We start from the raw sequence: 17732 nt of genomic DNA on the forward strand, positions 1-17732 counted from the left end.
AGAACTACTACTGGCAAAGTTCTAACGAGGATTTTAGTATATTTCTTTGGTCCTCCAGATAATTTCAATACTTAAAATATGTCTTATTTCTCAAATCATTTTTATTTCACTTCATATAAATTATCCACAAAAAAGTTCCAGATAAGCAATAAGGACTGACATTCCTCTCACAGATCTACACTGTCTGTGAGGGAGAACTGAACTCAGGCCCTTGTGCATGCTAGGCGAGCACTGTACCACCGAGCTCCGTCTTTGCCCCAGAAGACAGTTTCAGTAATCATTAAGGTAAAGAATGATAAAGCCACGAAACACAAGCATGCTTCTTACTCTCTGTAGGACTCTGGTGGGAGGCGGCTGAGGTCCCTCTGTTGTCAAGCATTTTTCTGGTTTTGGTGACGAAGAAGAACATATCTCAAAATCTGTGTGTCCCAAATCCTGTAGGTACTGGTAAAGTGGAGAATTCTGAAAGAAACAGGAAATGAATCGAATCTTAAGATCACTAATATTTTAAAAGTTTTGGGATCAAATTCAAAAATCACACCTGAGTACCAGCTTCTATCACATTTTTTCATGGCCTTTCCTATGAGGACTGGTATGATCGGCTATAGCAAAATGCCATCGAACACCAATAAATCAACCAACACGCAATACAAAGACCCAAAAAGGAAAAGCTCTAAACAGACACACATTTTTCTGAGTGAGCACCAGCAAGAAAAATGAGCTTAGATTTATAAAAAGATTTCTTAAGCAATTTTTTAATCCAAATTTTTGTTGTCTTTAAGTAAACCATTCTAAAATAGGCAGTGCTGGCTATTGTTAATTGCTAAGAGGTCCTACAGTGAAACAGTAATTACTTAAAGCCAAGAAAACCTAAATATATTCATTATAATATTATGTGTAATGTTGTAGATAACACTTTCTTTAGCACTAATATGCACATTACCCACCATGCTTGACACTACAAGCAAAACTCAAGTTCCTTTAAAAACGCAAGTTCACTCAACATATTAGGCAATGCCAGATACGAGAGTGAGACTTTTTTTTTTTTAAAAACCAAACAATCCATGAGATTACAGTGGTTAAAAATACAAGCATCTTATGATGGGAGTGACAGAACACCCCCATATTCTCAGAATTGAGGAGGTTGAAGGCCAGTCTGGGTCACTTGTTAAGATCCTGTCTGACAACAAATAAAAAAATTAAAATAAGGTAACTCTGGAAGCAAAGTTTAGGTTCAAATTCCAACTCTTGACTGTCACTAGATAAATAATCTGTGACAATTTATAAGCCATGGTTACTTCAGTTGTCTCACCTAAAAACAGGATACTTATATTCAATGCAGAGAGATCCCTACATACATTTAATTCCATGTTTGAGAAGTAGAGGGACAGAGGGGCAGAAGCAAAAGCAGAGGCATAATCTCTTGAGTTTTAAATCAGCATGGTCTATATAGTGAGACTATGTCTCAAAAACAAACAAAAAACCCAGGAAGCATTTAGAAGAATCCAGGCATATATCTTTCTGTAAGTTATGGGGGGGTTGGTGGGGGGGAGACGGGCATAGGTTAAGGGACAGATCCCGTCCCTGGCCCCAAGTGTTGTGTACCTGTTTCCTCCAAGACTGAGACATTCTGCCCTACAGGGAAGCTCTTTACTCAGGGAGATAAACAACTCAAAACATCTTCAGGAAGACCCTGAAACTGATCAAACTCACTAGACCCCTCCCTGCCAGAGAATGAAATTAAAGCTGAGACTCTCAGACAAAGCTGAGCTACAAAGAAGACTCTCAGACAAGCTAAGCTACAAAGAACATCTTGAGATCAGACTTGTCGGAGAAGCAGAAGCTGTGGTGTTTGGAAGAGGTTTAAAGCACCTGAGGCACCTGGAAAGGACACTCTCCCAACTTGTTGAGCCGCCTGCAAGCTGTGCAGCCTGCTCCAGGCTCCCAGCTTTGTGAGCTGTCACCAGTCCTGGGGGTGGGTTTTGGTGATGCAGCTGTCTTTGAGTCATTCCTGCTCCTGTAAGTGACCCCTCACCTGTATTCCTGTAGCTCCAATAAAACTCACTGCTTCACCAAGTTGGATTTTAGTGGTATCTGTATTTTGGTCTGTCCTGGGCCCCATGTCTGGGGTGAGTAGACAAGTGTTTGACTTCTCCCCAGAAAAAGTTTGTTATGCAATACCAAGTCATCCCAATTCCATTAAACAGAAACACACTGTTACTATCAGATGAAATCTATGGAGGAAGTTACCTTAGATGAGTAGCAAATACACACACACACACACACACACACACACACATATATAAAACAAATAAACTTTGAGGTGGGTAGAGAAAAGGCCCAGCAGTTAAGAGCACTTGTGTTCTTGCAGAGGACCAAGGTTTGGCTCCAGCACCCACTGTGGCAGTTCATAACTGTCCATAACTAACTCCAGTTCTTGGGGATCTGACACCCTCTTTTCTCCTCCACAGGCACCAAGCATGCACTTGGTAAACAGACAGTCATGTAAAACATCCATACACAAAAAATAAACACATTTTTTAAAAGCCTTGATTCCATTCCATGAGATACGCAAATCTTTTTTTTTTTTTGTTTTGTTTTGTTTTTTGGGTTTTTTTGTTTGTTTGTTTGTTTGAGACAGAGTTTCTCTGTTTAGCCCTGGCTGTCCTGGAACTCACTCTGTAGACCAGGCTGGCTTCGAACTCAGAAATCCACCTGCCTCTGCCTCCCAAGTGCTGGGATTAAAGGCGTGGGCCACCACTGCCCAGCTGAGATACCCATCTTAAAAAGGCGCATGCCTTTAATCCTAGCACTTGGGAGGCAGAGGCAGGTGGATTTCTGAGATTGAGGCCAGCCTGGTCTACAGAGTGAGTTCCAGGACAGCCAGAGCTACACAGAGAAACCCTGTCTGGAAAAAAAAAAAACAAAAACAACAACAAAAAAAAACCTGTCAATCAGTGTTAGAGACACAGCTCCAAAACCAGCAACAGAGCTGCCAGCTAAAGTAGGGAAGAGAGACACAAACTCTCCAAATGCACTCTAGTTTACTCAGCAACAGCAAAGGATGGAAATCTTGGGTGCTCATGTGCCATGGTGGACATTCTCAGAGGGTCAGGGCAAGGAAAGAGCTTTTTGTTTTTGTTTTTTTAAAGATTTATTTATTTATTTTATGTATATGAGTACACCACTGCTCTCTTCAGACACACCAGAAGAGGGCATCAGATCCCATCACAGATGGTTGTGAGCCACCATGTGGTTGCTGGGAATTGAACTCAGGACCTCCGGAAGAGCAGTCATTGCTCTTAACTGCTGAGCCATCCCTCCAGCTCAAGGAAATGTTTTTAAGGGCCAAATGAACCACTGGCTCAGGGGCAGGTGGAAGGAGCTAATTTTTTTCATTGGAGCTCTGGCTGTTGCTACTGGAGGGTCTGTATAGAACTGACAGAGCCAGAAAACGTCCTTTTAGGGCATAGCCCTCTTTGGCAGTAACTGTTACTGTCAGGCATGCGCCTGGCAGACAAAGGAGCTCCAGGAAAGGTTTGACTTGGGTTTGCATGAGTCACTCATTTGCTACAGACAACTTTGACACAACAAACTTTGTGACAAAACCTTAAGTATCTGACTTGTCCTATCTCACTGACTGCTCTATGGGGCATTCTCAATGTATCATTATTAATGTTATTCCCTTATCTAGATGATACAACATATCTACTCAGCCAGAAGGATGGGACTGAATAAAGAATTTGACCACAAAGCCAACACTCTGAAATATTACAGTAAATGAGCACTGAGAAACATTTTATTAGCTCTCTAAATCAGTCAGTCTCAACCTTTAGACCGTGACCCCTTTGGGGGTTGAATGACCCTTCTACAGGGGTTACCCAAGACCTTAGGGAGATGCAAATATTTACACTACAATTCAAAACAGAAGCAAAATTACAATTATGAAGTAGCAATGAAAATAATTTTATGTTGGGAGTCACCACAACATGAGGAACTGTATTAAAGGGTTGCAACATTAGAAAGGTTGGGAACCACTGGTCTAAATGAAGACGACACTAAAGAAGCTTTATCCAGAGAAAACAGACAATTACAGAACTGTGTGAGATGTTATGCAAACAGGAGAGATGCCTAACTTAGCGTCAGTTTCCTTTGGATTCTATTCTTGAGTTCTGAATGTGATGGAACCCAGTGTGCAAGACTGGGAACATGAGACAAAGGCTTTTTCATTTCACTTTTAAGAAAAATATCTTAAACAGTATAAAGAAAAGGGTTTCTTATTTCCTTATTCAACTGTTAAATTTCCAACAGTACATATGGTTAATTTTCTTTGATGCAAGGGCTTTCTAATACAGCACTAGCTGGTGGGCCTAGAACTCCCTAGTGCTAGAATATGAGCATGCACCATCACACTCACCTTCAGCTGTCACTGGCTTTGTAGTGTGTGCTTTTTTATGAAGACAGGGTCTCCTGTAGCACAGACTGGCCTGAACTTGCTATAGAGAAAAGAATGACCTTGACCCTCCTGCTGTTTCCGGTAGTTTGTGTGTTGGGAACAGAACCCAGTGACAGGCAAGCACTTTATCAACTAAGCTATAACTCCAACTTCCAAATGGTTCCTTTTAAAATCGCCTATACTGTTTATTGAAAGAGTGCTTTTCAAGTTGAGCTATGAGCCCTACTCTGCTTTGACTTCAGGGTGCCAAAAGAACACTAGCATATTGTTTGGCTTCATCTTTTGAAAAGTTTATATATTAAAAAAACAAAACCCCTAACTTGTTTTTAGAACCTTTTCTTCACAAGAACTCCCAGGGGCAAGAATAATAAATAAGATGGATCAAAGTGCAGTTACTCTAGAGTTGCAGGCCATATGGTCTCTGGTAGAAGAGTCAAGCCCAATGCTTCAGAGTGAAAGCAATCAGAAACAATGGACACAAACCCAGGAGTGTGGTTATGACCCAACAGAACTTTATCCACAGGGAAATCAGGAATTCCTGCCACTTTCATGTTACAGAATAGAATCATTTTGATACTTTCTCTGATAATTTAAAAAAGGAAAACCATTCTTTGTACAGCAGTCCTTACAAAAAACAAGATGGAGAGAATCTGGCCCAATGGCCCTAACTTACTGCCTCCTCTGCCAGTTATAGTCTCTGCTGAGACCAGCTTTTCTTCTGAGAAGAAGCTTAGCGGGTGGGAGAGAGGACACATCTATAGATGAAATTCCTAGAGTTTCCTATTATATACTTCATTTTTGTGGTTTTCTACTTGTGATTGGCAGTGCAAATCATACCACTTCTGCTCACATATGAACCCAGATCCTGCACGAACACCAAGGCTCTACTCTTTATATTTATCACAGCATTCTAGATTGCAGCTTTATTTTTACTTTTATGCTTCAGTAACTTCTGAGCCAAAAGAAAATATAAAATTCAAATAATAACATACAATTGAAAAGACACCGTTTTTGGTGTAACTGAATGTTAGCCAAGATGAACTGGCCCAGATAGACCTTGTAGCATGGTTTGAAAACACAGAAAACATTTTTTAGTGAAATTATTATTTTACATTAATTTTTTAAAAAAAGATGTATTTTTAAATTTATGTGTATGTGTGTGTGTGTGTGCTTGCTTGAGTTCATATGTACTATGTAAGTGCAGAAACCCTCAGACACCAGAAAGGGACCTGGATGTCTGCGAAGTGAAGCTGCAGATGACTAGGAGGTGCCCTTGGGTGCTAGGAACCTAACCCAGGTCCTCTGCAAGAGAAATAAGTACTTTCACCACTGAGCCCTCTTTCCAGTCCTACATTAATTCTTCAAAAATGTTTGGGGCTAACATGCTCTTTCTGTTTCTTTTAAACTGCTAAATAATCTAGATATTAGTTGATAGCTCTCAAGAAAGCACATTCTCATGAGTGGCTCTCAAAATCAAGATCCCCACAACACAAGCACTGTACCCACGAACTCACCGCAGCTGCAGTTACCTATGCACGGTCAAGTCAACAGGATGGGTCACACTGGACAGGCAGCACTAACTGAACCAGTGTGTTACTAACAACAACAAAGAAGACATAAAAGGGTTGGGGGGACCTAGGGGAGAGGAAGGAGTGAGTTGGGGTGTAAATGATACATTGTTTATATGTGAAAATATCAAAGAATAGAAGGTATTTTATTTAAAAAGAGAAAAAAATCAAGATCCAGTGAAGCCAAACACTATGGGGTGAACCTGTATTCCTAGCACTGGGGAGGCAGAGACTGGAGGGACAAGGGTTCAAAGCCAGCGCTCGCAACAAAGCAAGTTTGATGCTATCCTGGGCTACATGAGACCCTGTTTCAAAAAATAAATAAATAAATCAACCCAAGCCCTAAATAAACAATTTACCCCCTCCTCAAATAAAAGAACCTTTATAGTTTAAAAAACTGAAGAAACCAAAGATCATCTTCTGTTATATAGCTGTTTATTGACATTTATCATGTCAGAAATTAGAAGTGAAAAATTAAAATATTTGTTTTACTTAAAAATACCAATAAGCTCATTAGGAGTAATAATGTGAGCAATGAATTTAATAAAAAATTCCAAGTGAAAAAATGAGTACGAGTAGATTGATATATTTGATAGCATCCTTACTGCAACTGGAATAATAGAAGACTTGTGGAATCTTGTTTTTAAAGGGTTTATTTCTTTTTATTGTGTTCTGTCTGCACATGTTTGTGCAACACACGCATCCAGTGCTCATGAAGGCCAGAAGGTGGCGCTGGATCCTGGAGAGTTCCAGACAGTTGTGCTAGGAGTTAAACCTGGCTTTCCTGAAGATGAACCAGTTCTGAAACACCCAGCCATCTCTCCAGCCAATCAGGGCATCTTTTTATCTGTTTTTGCATTCTATTTATTGCAATTTGTTTTGTTGGTAGTTTTTTCCCCTCTTCTGTTTCAAAATCTACTGAATGAAGTATATAAAGAAAAGATTTAAATAGATGTGCTCATTGAAAGGCAAGAAGTATTTTAACAGTCTTTTCTAATCCTTACAGCAAAGGCAAATGGCTATGACAAAATCTGACTAGTGATAGTTTACCCTGGGAAAGGCTAGCCTTAGTGAAACAGAACGTTTCTTAGTGAAGTGGGAAGAAGAGGAAAGCTGACTGATGAGCCGAGGAAGCACAAAAAAGGTGAAAACCGGCAGCATCAAAACTCCATCACTGGGACTGGAGTGCGGCTCGGTGGTTAAGAGCACTGGCTGACCAGGGTTCCATTCCCAGCGCCCACACAGCAGCTTGCAAGTGCCTTTAACTCCAGTTCCAGGGATCTAAACCCCTCTCACAGGTATACATGTAAGCAAAACACCAGTGCACATAAAATAGAAATAAACATGTTTAAAGAAAACTTTGATCATTCAATATAAAATGCAATTTCTTATGACAAAGTAGAGTTCCCGCCCTACTGCAAACACCCTAACCACTATTATTTAGGTTTGGGGGCAGTAGTGCTAAGAACCAATTAAATGTACGAAATATCTATTTTTCATATAATGAGCATTACTACACATTGATGGTAACTTTGCAAATGAAGTGTGCAGGATATACACATGATTTGTTATAGCCTAACTCTTTTCCTCGGTTTAAGCAAGACAGAATTAACAATATTTTGGTTGGTTTTTGAAAAGAAAGCATTAACACTGGACACAAAGTATAACTCTGGAGTCTTGAAGTGAATCACCGCTGCCAAAAGCAATAGGAGAAAGCTCAGACACAGCATGTGGGAGCTCCTCCTCAGGAAATCCTTGTGGTTTACTGTTCCTGTAAATCCTAGCTGACAGAAACACACACCACAGCACCAGAAAGAATTCCGCTAAGGGAGGAAAAGAGCCGAGAGGTTTGGGTTATGCTAGGGTTTTTCTGGTGGTTGAAGCATATTTTTGCAATAAAAATAAAAGCAGACAAGAAAGCTCCAAGTTTTTGTTGAACAAAAAGTTCAAGAAAATAGCTTATTCAGGTCTTATCCTTAGGACACATCATGATGTCCCCTACCCCCTGTGCCCAACATCCAGATATTAGGTTCTATTCAATGTCTCTGTAAAGCCTGAACCATTCATTTAATGCAGTATTGTTTGTTTTTAATAGCCTATGATAACATTATATAAAAGTGTCAATGCTGTTAGTTTAAAACTAAGTTCAGTTCAGAAATGAACAGGCTGGATAAAATACTTTCACTATTAAATTATTTCTTGTAATGTGTTTCAAACACAGCAGAACATGGAGAAGAATTAGTCAAAGATGGCAGAAGGTGGCAACTCTTCTAATAATAAGTGGTATAGGTACCCAGGGGGGAGGAAAAAATTAAAAGACAAACTACAAATGGGCTGGAGGTTGACACAACTGAAGAGCTGTGTTACAGAAGGGCCAGCCACACTTGCTGAAACCACCATGGCCGGAGGAACTGACAATGGTCTTTGCCTCATCACTCTGATGTCTCCGTATCGTCAGCTTTGCAGAACCGCAGACTCCCACCATGCATCTCATGGCATGGCACATCCAAGAGCCTCCCGAGGACAGAAATGGGGAGTAAACCCTATTCCTGGAACCGTCTGTCTCCATGGAGATGGCCGCATACTGCAAGTGTGACCCTATTTCAGTTTTCTGAGGGCTTGGATCACAGGTGTGCACTACCATGGGCAGCAAGGTGAGTTTCTTTTCAGAGTCGTGCCATGCCCTCATTTTAACTTTGAAACTTGAGGTTTGCAAGAATTCTAGCTGAGCTAAAGGATTAGTAGACTATTTCTCCTTGAATTTAATAGAATTTAAGTGAATTTTGGTTATTGGAAGACATCTGTTGGAGTAAGCATCAAGGTAAGAAATGTGTATCTGATGAACGGGGCCATAGATTGAAACTTGGAAAGGCCGGTGTCTAAATAACCCAGCCTCCTTCAGAAATGGTTCCTTCCTGGGTGACTTCCTTTATACTGACATGGAAAACACCACCAGTGTCCACGGACTCAGCTCTCTATAGCCATAGATTTCACTCCTGTGGATTTAAACAACCATGGGGAGGTGATACTTAGAAGATAAACTGGAATCTGCAAAATTGTTACTTTTTTCTTGTCCTCACTCTGTAAACAAGTATACAACACTTACATTATATCATGAGCCTAAGTGCCTAGAGTAGGTATGAAGTCACTGGAGGATGTGTACAGGGGACATGCAAACACCATCTCATCTTGTATAAGAGACTCAAGCATCTGTTGACTTTGCTATCTATGGGAAGGATCAAGGCCTCATGGAACCAACCCTGCATGACTATGCTGATTGGTCAGGGCTTATTAAACATTTTCCACTTGTGTTCCATTTTTTACCTGATCAAGTTTATGCAATATTAGGTAGATACATATAAAAAAAGCAAATAAATATTTTTGATAATATATTGTAAATTTATTTCAAATAAGTTTTTAGCAGACATATAATTTTACCATTTAAAAAACTTTAAGCAAGTTTGTATATTATTGGGATAGAAGTGCTTGCTTATCATACAGAATTAAATCACGATGACTATCTGATACTGCAGGACACATTACAGCATTGTCAACATTTTCCAGAGTTAACTGATATTTTGATTTTACCATCACCAATGCTGAGAATGCTGCTTCACATAAATATGTATGTGTACATATGTAGTACAAAATGGCAGAAGTATGATTTGCTGGCCATGTGTATATATGTGTACATATGTAGTACAAAATGGCAGAAGTATGATTTGCTGGCCATGTGTATATATGTGTATATATGTAGTACAAAATGGCAGAAGTATGATTTGCTGGCCATGTGTATATATGTGTACATATGTAGTACAAAATGGCAGAAGTATGATTTGCTGGCCATGTGTATATATGTGTACATATGTAGTACAAAATGGCAGAAGTAGGATTTGCCACGTCAGGAAAACCCTGTAAATCTGTTCTAATATCAAGCCAAATTGATTTAACTTTTTCTTTTTAAGATTTATTTTATTATTATATGTAAGTACACTGTCGCTGTCTTCAGACACATCAGAAGAGGGCGTCAGATCTCATTAGGGATGGTTGTGAGCCACCATGTTGCTGAGATATGAACTCAGGTTAAGAGCAGTCAGTGCTCTTAACCACTGAGCCATCCCTCCAGCCTGATTTAACTTTTCTTTACCTACCTTTCTTTCTTTCTTTCTTTCTTTCTTTCTTTCTTTCTTTCTTTCTTTCTTTCTTTCTTTCTTTCTTTCTCTCTCTCTCTCTCTCTCTCTCTCTCCCTCCCTCCCTCCCTCCCTCCCTCCCTCCCTCCCTCCCTCCCTCCCTCCCTCCCTCCCTTCCTTCCTTCCTTCCTTCCTTCTTTCCTTCCTCTCTCTCTCTCTCTCTCTCTCTCTCTCTCTCTCTCTCTCTCTCTTTTTCTTTCTTTTTCAGTTTTGAGACGGTTTCTCTGTGTAGCCCTGGCTGTCCTGGAACTCACTCTGTAGACCAGGCTGGCCTCGAACTCAGAAATCCACCTGCTTCTTTCTCTCAAGTGCTGGGATTAAAGGTGTGCGCCACCACTGCCCAGAGATTTAACATTTCTTTAAAAAAAAAAAAGTTTCTCTACTCTCTCCTTCTGTCTGTCTTTCTCTGCCTCTACTAGCGTGTTAACTCTCCTCCCCATGCCCTAAATAAACTCTATTCTATGCTAAAAAAAAAAAAAAAAAAAAGTTAAACTTTAGTCAGGAATTCAAACAGTGTTTTAAATCAAATATTCGGACAATACAATCCAAAAGTACATTGACATTTTCATGAGCAGGAAGGATTATTTATGATTATAAAACATTCAGAACTTTTTCACAATTAAACCATTACATGTATACAGGGTCAGAAATCTTCCCAAAACAAACAAACCAACAACCAACCAACCAACCACTGCAATTCCTAACACACAGTAACAAAAAGCTGAGTGGAGGCACTTCCACCAGTGCTGTCCTTATGCGAGGTGGTGGTACGTGCAGTGCGCAGTGCGCATGCTCAGTGCTCAGAATGCTCAGGCTACATAACAGATACTGCGTGGGCAGACACTGACAGAAACACCTTGGGTTCATTACAGATTTAACTTCTATTAAATTTTTGGTCATTAAGCCTTCAGAAACGTTTACTGTTGTCAAAAGTTTTACGATGCTCTCTGAATCACAACTCACTATTCCGATGCCACTGGTCATGGAGGTCACTGTGTTAGGAGACCTGCCAGTTGCTCTGTCTCTCAGCTACGTCACAGCCCACTGTGTTACAGGGCCCAGTGTCCCTCAGGTATCCTACAGCTCTGTCTTGCTCATGACTGGCTGCTGACGACATTCCAGTAGGAAGATCAGCTGCCATCTATGCAGTCAGCATTAGCCTAATGTTTCTTAAAACTTACTGTCCATCAGGTACTATAGAGACTTTGGTAGCTTTCTACTGTTAACTTCTTTCTGTGGATATGTAGCAAAAAGGTGATTTATTTTATCTATAAAAGGAAACCAAGCTCATTCTCTTATCCCTATGTATTTGTTTTGCTACTTTGCTACTTTCAAATTAAAAATTTAACCAAAAGACGTAAAATGAGAAATAACCTTTTAGCCAACCCTTCGTACTTAAGCCTTTATCTTTCAAAAGGAAATAGACCTTCTTTACCTTGGGAAGCCTTTCCTTAAAATGTAGTATGTATGAATGCTTTTGAAATGTTTATACAAAATGGAATGCGCTTCATTTTTCTGCACCTGGCTCTCTTCACTTACTACACTGCGAAGATCTTTCTGTATCAGGATTAATATTCTATTTATTAGGTGTCCCCATGGCACTTTATTCCTGTGTCATCACCTAGCCAGCCTCCTACTGTCGGGTGAAAAAAATTAATGAGTGTTTAAAATCAGAGTAAACCTCGGTAGTTTTTACATGCCTGTAATCCCAACATGTGGGAGGTGAAAGCGTGAGGTTGTGGCTGAAGGTGACTGACAATAGGGGAACAGGGATGGTAGCTACATTTCTGGTTCCAACAATTCCATGTTGAAAGAATGGTGATGTTTACTGAAACACAAAACAGCGGCAAAGCAACAGTTAGAAGAGGAAACAGCAAGTTAGAAGCAAACCTGAGCCACATGAAATAAATAGCACATGAGTGTCAAGAGACATAAGGGGAAGGCTCTAGATTTTAGGGCCAGAATAAGCTCCACAGAGAGATCCTAACTAGAAAACCCAAGGGCTGGGGAGGAGACTGAGTTATAGATAGCCAATGTGAATTACACAGCCTTAAATACTAGCCACTGGGAGAGTTAACCTACTGAATATATAGATTGAATTTTTTAGAAAGCAAATATAGTGGCAGACCTATATCAGACACAAGTATAGACAACTGGCTGGAGCGACGTCTCCGTGGTTAAAGGCACTTGTTGCTCTAGCAGAGGACCTGGATTTGGTTTGAAAGCACCTTCATGGCAGCTTACAAGCCACCTTCTGATTTCAATGGGCACCAGACATGCACATAGAGCATAGACATACATGCAGGGAAAACATTCACAAACGTAAAATCAAATAACTAAACCTAAACAACAAAAAAGAAACCCGGTAACATATATCACAGGCAAGGGTGTGGGAATCAGGTACCTTTATACACTGTAAGGGAGGAAAGTATAAACATATACACCCACTGACCTACCACTTCCAGTCCTAGGTATCAAGCTGTGATATTCCTGTATCATTTGACTTAATAATATAATGTTATATTTCATATTACATATAATACATTCATGTAATTCTTGAAAACAATGCACCCAGCATAAGCCTTACTGATAAAAAGGTATCAGTATCCAATTATGTGTCACTTTAGCAAATGTGCTGTCTTCCATATAAAACTAATGATTTAATGTATTACATATGTCTTTATTTAAAGTATCAGTACTATATTTAAGCCACATTGTTGGATCTGGTAAAATGCTAACTATTGTCAGATGTTAGTTACTAGGGCTTGCCAGTCTATATTAAATACAAAATGAACAGGAAAGCCATCACCCTAGCCTCTACTACTGCAGTGTGAGGAACAGAACATTGGCATAGAGACCTGCAGCTGTAACATTTGGGAAGGAACTCTGTTATGCAGACTTCCCACCTACATGAATCTATGCTCATCCGGGTTCAGAGGCCCACAAACCATTTCTAGTCTCATTACGGAAGACACCAAATTACGATTTTTTCTTTTCAAATGCATATTAACTTATATGTGGTCCAAAGTCAGTCAGTCATATATTTTCAGAAGTAAAAAGACTTCTCTTTGACTGTAAGTGATCACCCGGATGTAAAGTCAGGCGTGGTGGTGGGAGATCACTCAAGCCCAGGGTTTGACACCAGCTGAGGTAACATGGTGAAGCACTTTCTTAAAAAGCAGGCAAGCCATCAGTCTAAATATGACAGACATAACATACAAAATGGATATTCGGGGGAGGGGCTGTTAACAATGAAAAAGGAAATGCCTTCATTTGGTATGATTTCCACATTTCTGCCAGGCTAACTTCAGAATGCATAGAATGTGCTGAGGAGACTGTCACGAGCACACCAAGACTATCGCTATCAAGTCATGCAATCAGTTTCTGGATTAAATGAGGACTTCACTTAAAGAGTCAAAACTCAGATCAAAATCAACAATGAAAATGTTTCTTTCCCTGTAGAAACCAGTGTCTATTTGCTTGTCTCTAACCCAGTAAATGACTGTAAAGTATAATCTAAAATGAACTACACACTGCCTTTCAACTCTTAAAGCACTTGGAAATATCATAGGCTAGTATCCTGCAAGATTAAAAATTTAAAACAATAGGAGATATTTGTTGTTATTACATATTTTAGCATAATTTCTAAAATACCACTTATCCCAAAAGCCCCAAATCAAAGCACTTAATTGCTCTCTAACATCAACAGAGACAAAACCTAATGGCAAAATTTAAAAATATTAAAAGGGCACATAAAAAATAGTCCAACTAAACTACTCACAGACAGCATAGTTTTAAGCTCTCCAGTTTCCTCACTGAAAAATGTTCTGCCTCTTGTCCATATTCTTCCTGCCGCAGACTGCTTTCTATGGCTCCCACTTGTTTCTCCAGAGCTACAGTACAAAATGGCCACTGGACTGGAGGGCGTGTCTGTCATTACTAAGCAGTTTTCTATCAGGAGCAGTGCTTTGAAAAAAACCTGACCATCTTTTTAGTGCTCTTACTCAGCAACTCCGAGCAGGGGACTTGAAAACGCCTTCAAAGGATGTTAACTAACACTAGTATACATTTCAAATTCATCTATATGCCAGTAGAGCAGGCAAGCCACAGATTCATACAGCCTGGCTGCCGGCTTCTAAACATTCTCACTGAAACGAGTATCATCCCATTAATCTTACGCGAGATACTATGGGCAGAAAGTTTTTAAAGGAGTATTTTTAGTCCTTTGTGCATAGTAAAAATGTTAAGACAATACTATCTAAATCAAAAATAAAATAAAAAAATCATAAAACTCATCAGGAAAGAGAAAGTTGATCTTTTGTGGCTTATAGATTAACCAACTGAAAGTAACAGTCAGCAGAGAATTGTTCTTAACCAAGAGGAAAGACACTAGCAAGGGTGAGCTGCTGAGTCTTCCCTGGTCTTGACAGTATTGCACTTTCATAGCATTAGAAATCTGCCTGAGCGGTGCGATGTGCGTGGGCAGGCACTTACAGCTATCATTTTCAGTAGATCTTTCTTTTTAAAAGGCCAAAACGTCAAACATACTCAATCTAACATGTGAGAAGAACATGCAAATATCTTAAAAATGAAGTCTGGATGTTAAGAGATCATATCAACTTTATACTCTCTTTCTTTGCCTACTCCAAATTTGAAAAACTAACACAAATACATACAAACAATATCCAAAAAAAGCACAAAAGAGATTCTCTGTATTCTTTTATTTATCTATTTTTTGGGAGGAGTGGTGACTGGTGGGCATGTGAGTGTCATGGTGTGTATGTGGTGGTCAGAGACAACTTCTGGGAGTCCATTTCAACTTCCATCATGTGCAATCAAACTCAGGTCGCTGGGCTTGGCAGCTAGTGTCTTCCCCACAAGTCATCTTGCCAGCCCTGCCTGAGGTTTTTAGGCCCACTCTGTGGTTCTTAAAGAGATGAACGAAACCTTTCTCTCAAAATGACTATTCCTTCTTAGAAAGCCAGAGACACTAGGAACAGAGGTGCACGCCTTGCCTAAAACCCACACCACAGCACTTTGTGGGTAGAGGAGGCAGAAAGACCAGGAGTTATAAGACTTTCTTAGATAAGTATGTAGAGTTCAAGGCTAGCCTGTCACCAAACAAACAGACAAATAAACCAACCACTAAAGCAAAGCAAGATATGCTGAAGTAGAAAGTCCATTTTCAATAAAGGTCTTAAAATACATGAAATTAAAGGTTGTGGGTCAGCCAGGATGATTCCCCTATAGATGGTGATACTGATTGCACCAACTCCACTGAATTGCAATGCATATTTAAATATCTTATTTCAAATTAAAGCTAGTGGACACTTTGCGTTGCTTTTCTGTGGTGGCTTTAGTACCATGGCGGCGTCTCAATGGATACTAGAGGCAATACTCAGAGTCCAGAGACAAAAGTCTTATTAATACACTACCTGTAGCTTGGACCTTTTCACTCCTAAATCCTTAAGGCAGTTTTACTTCTGGGGATTTGGGGAAACACTTGGAACAAAGCTAGAGAGAACTAGGATTAAAACCAGGGCTCCAGCCTAAACCATTGGTAGACTCTCTTCATGTCGTTCCTAGTTAATACAAGTTTCTAAAAGCCCAATCGCATTTATTCAATCCACCAGACAGCTGCAGATCTCTTAGAACAGAAGAAAGAAATATTTTGTCCTAAAGAATCACCTGGCATGGAGGGCGATCTTACTATAACTGAGAGATGTGCACTAGACAAATACGTGATTCATTCCGAATCTTGCTAATGAATGTGAGTCAGCTTCTGAAGCCAGATTCTTTCAACCCCACTTTGTAAAAAATGGAAAAATGTAAAGTTAAGTGCATGAAGTACCAAGGCAGTCATAAAAATAATGCAGGCAAGCCCAGGAGTGTGTGTGGCACAAGCCTAGAGACAGTCTGAGCTACTGAGGCAGGTAGAGCCCTTGAACCCAGGACTTTGAGGCAGCACAGTGAAAGCCTGTGTAAGAACAAACCCCCAAACGTGAACACCTCATGCATCCTAGCTCCAGACAATGGGCTCACATATTAACAGAAGGTACGGATATAGAAAAGGGCTGGAGTACAGCCCAGTGGTAAAGTGCTTAGGGAACACTCACCCGACCGACCATCGGGTGTATCGACAGGATCACAAACCCTAAAAAACTGGTTACTTTTCTCAAATGTCTAAATTTTAAAAATAAATCAATACATCTCTATTTGAGCCCAGAGGATATGTAATGAAGTAAAAAAAAAAATCATAGAAGCAAACAGGGAAAAGATAGACTTGCTCTCCAACATTAATCTTTATAATTTATAATTCATAACTGGTGATAAGCTAAGTTAGTTTCAGTGGCCTACCTTTATGACGTTGTGACTTAAGAGCACTGATAGTCCTTTATTAACAGTGGTAAAAGTAACAACGGTGCCAACCCTCTCAGCTACTATTTGAAGCTACATTTTTTTTTTAAATAACAACAGGATTTAGGGTTCTATGTTCTATAAACTGAAATGTTACGTCTAATTCTTCCCGATAGCAAACTCTATCAGCAAATGCCCAACGACATGCATGCAGTTTCTTCCATCAGTCGTTACTCAGAGCCGCAATGGATGCAGGGAGGAAGTCCCAGTCACCCTGTGCAATGCCCTTTGTTCTTTAAACTCGGAAAAGAGCCTTTAAAACTGTGAGGAGAGCAGCTTTCCTCCAGTAAGGGAGGGGTTTCTAAATGGCCTCACACATGTAATGTGGGAGGACACCTCATTCTCTTTCATTCAGTTGGGGACAAATGGGACTGCTGCCAATAAAGAGTGAACCTTTTATAATCCATGTGAAGCATTAAAGATGTAGGTGAGAGAAAGATCAAGATTACAAGATGAAAAAGGATCTTTTCAGTCAAGAATAAAAAAAGGAAGAAGAAAGTCAACAAACACAGAAAAGCCTTTGACAGTAAAGAGTCAACTAGACAATTAGATTCCCAAGAGTAAAGCTGAGATGGTAGTACAAAAGGTTCCTCAAACCGAACATGCCAACAATCCCAGCACTCAGGAGGCTGAGGCCAGAGGACCACAAGTTTACGGATAACCCGGGCTAAAACTGGTCTCTTGGGTGTAAAGGTCTTGTTTTCCTATGGAGGAGAAGGCGGGTTTGACAGTAAATGTAATCGCTCAAACTTTCTGCAATGAAATTACCGTGTGAAAACGTGAGCCTGGTATGGTGGTGTACCCCTGTAAACCCAGGATGTGGGAGGCTGAGACAAGAGGATCTCAAGTTCAAGGCCAGCCTAGGGTATACAGTGAGCAAGATCCTGTCTTAAAAGAAAAGTGAGAAATCAAGACAGACTAAAATCAGAACTTTAATGCATTTCTAATGTGACCAGAGAATGCTATCTCTCTATCTTAGTTAATGATGTAGTACCAACCACCTTGGTATTTCAGTATTTATTTTGCATCTTACTCCTGTCAGATGACGCCTTACCATCATTTTCTAAGTATTTTTCCTTTTCTTTCTGGTCCTGAGGACTG

General features: G+C 40.0%; 1 protein-coding gene across 4 annotated transcripts in view; it reads right to left on the minus strand.

Annotated features, from left to right (window-relative positions):
• Vezt (vezatin, adherens junctions transmembrane protein) overlaps nt 1-17732 on the minus strand; it is a 74278-nt gene that overhangs the window by 45111 nt on the left and 11435 nt on the right. For all 4 annotated transcript variants that reach the window (NM_172538.5, NM_001304572.1, NM_001304575.1 and 1 more), the window contains exon 2: nt 328-462. In NM_172538.5, coding sequence (NP_766126.2) covers nt 328-462 — 135 coding nt within the window. The remainder of the gene's footprint in view (nt 1-327; nt 463-17732) is intronic.

Source organism: Mus musculus, chromosome 10 (genome assembly GCF_000001635.26).
Source record: "Mus musculus strain C57BL/6J chromosome 10, GRCm38.p6 C57BL/6J".
NCBI classification, from domain to species: Eukaryota; Metazoa; Chordata; class Mammalia; order Rodentia; family Muridae; genus Mus; species Mus musculus.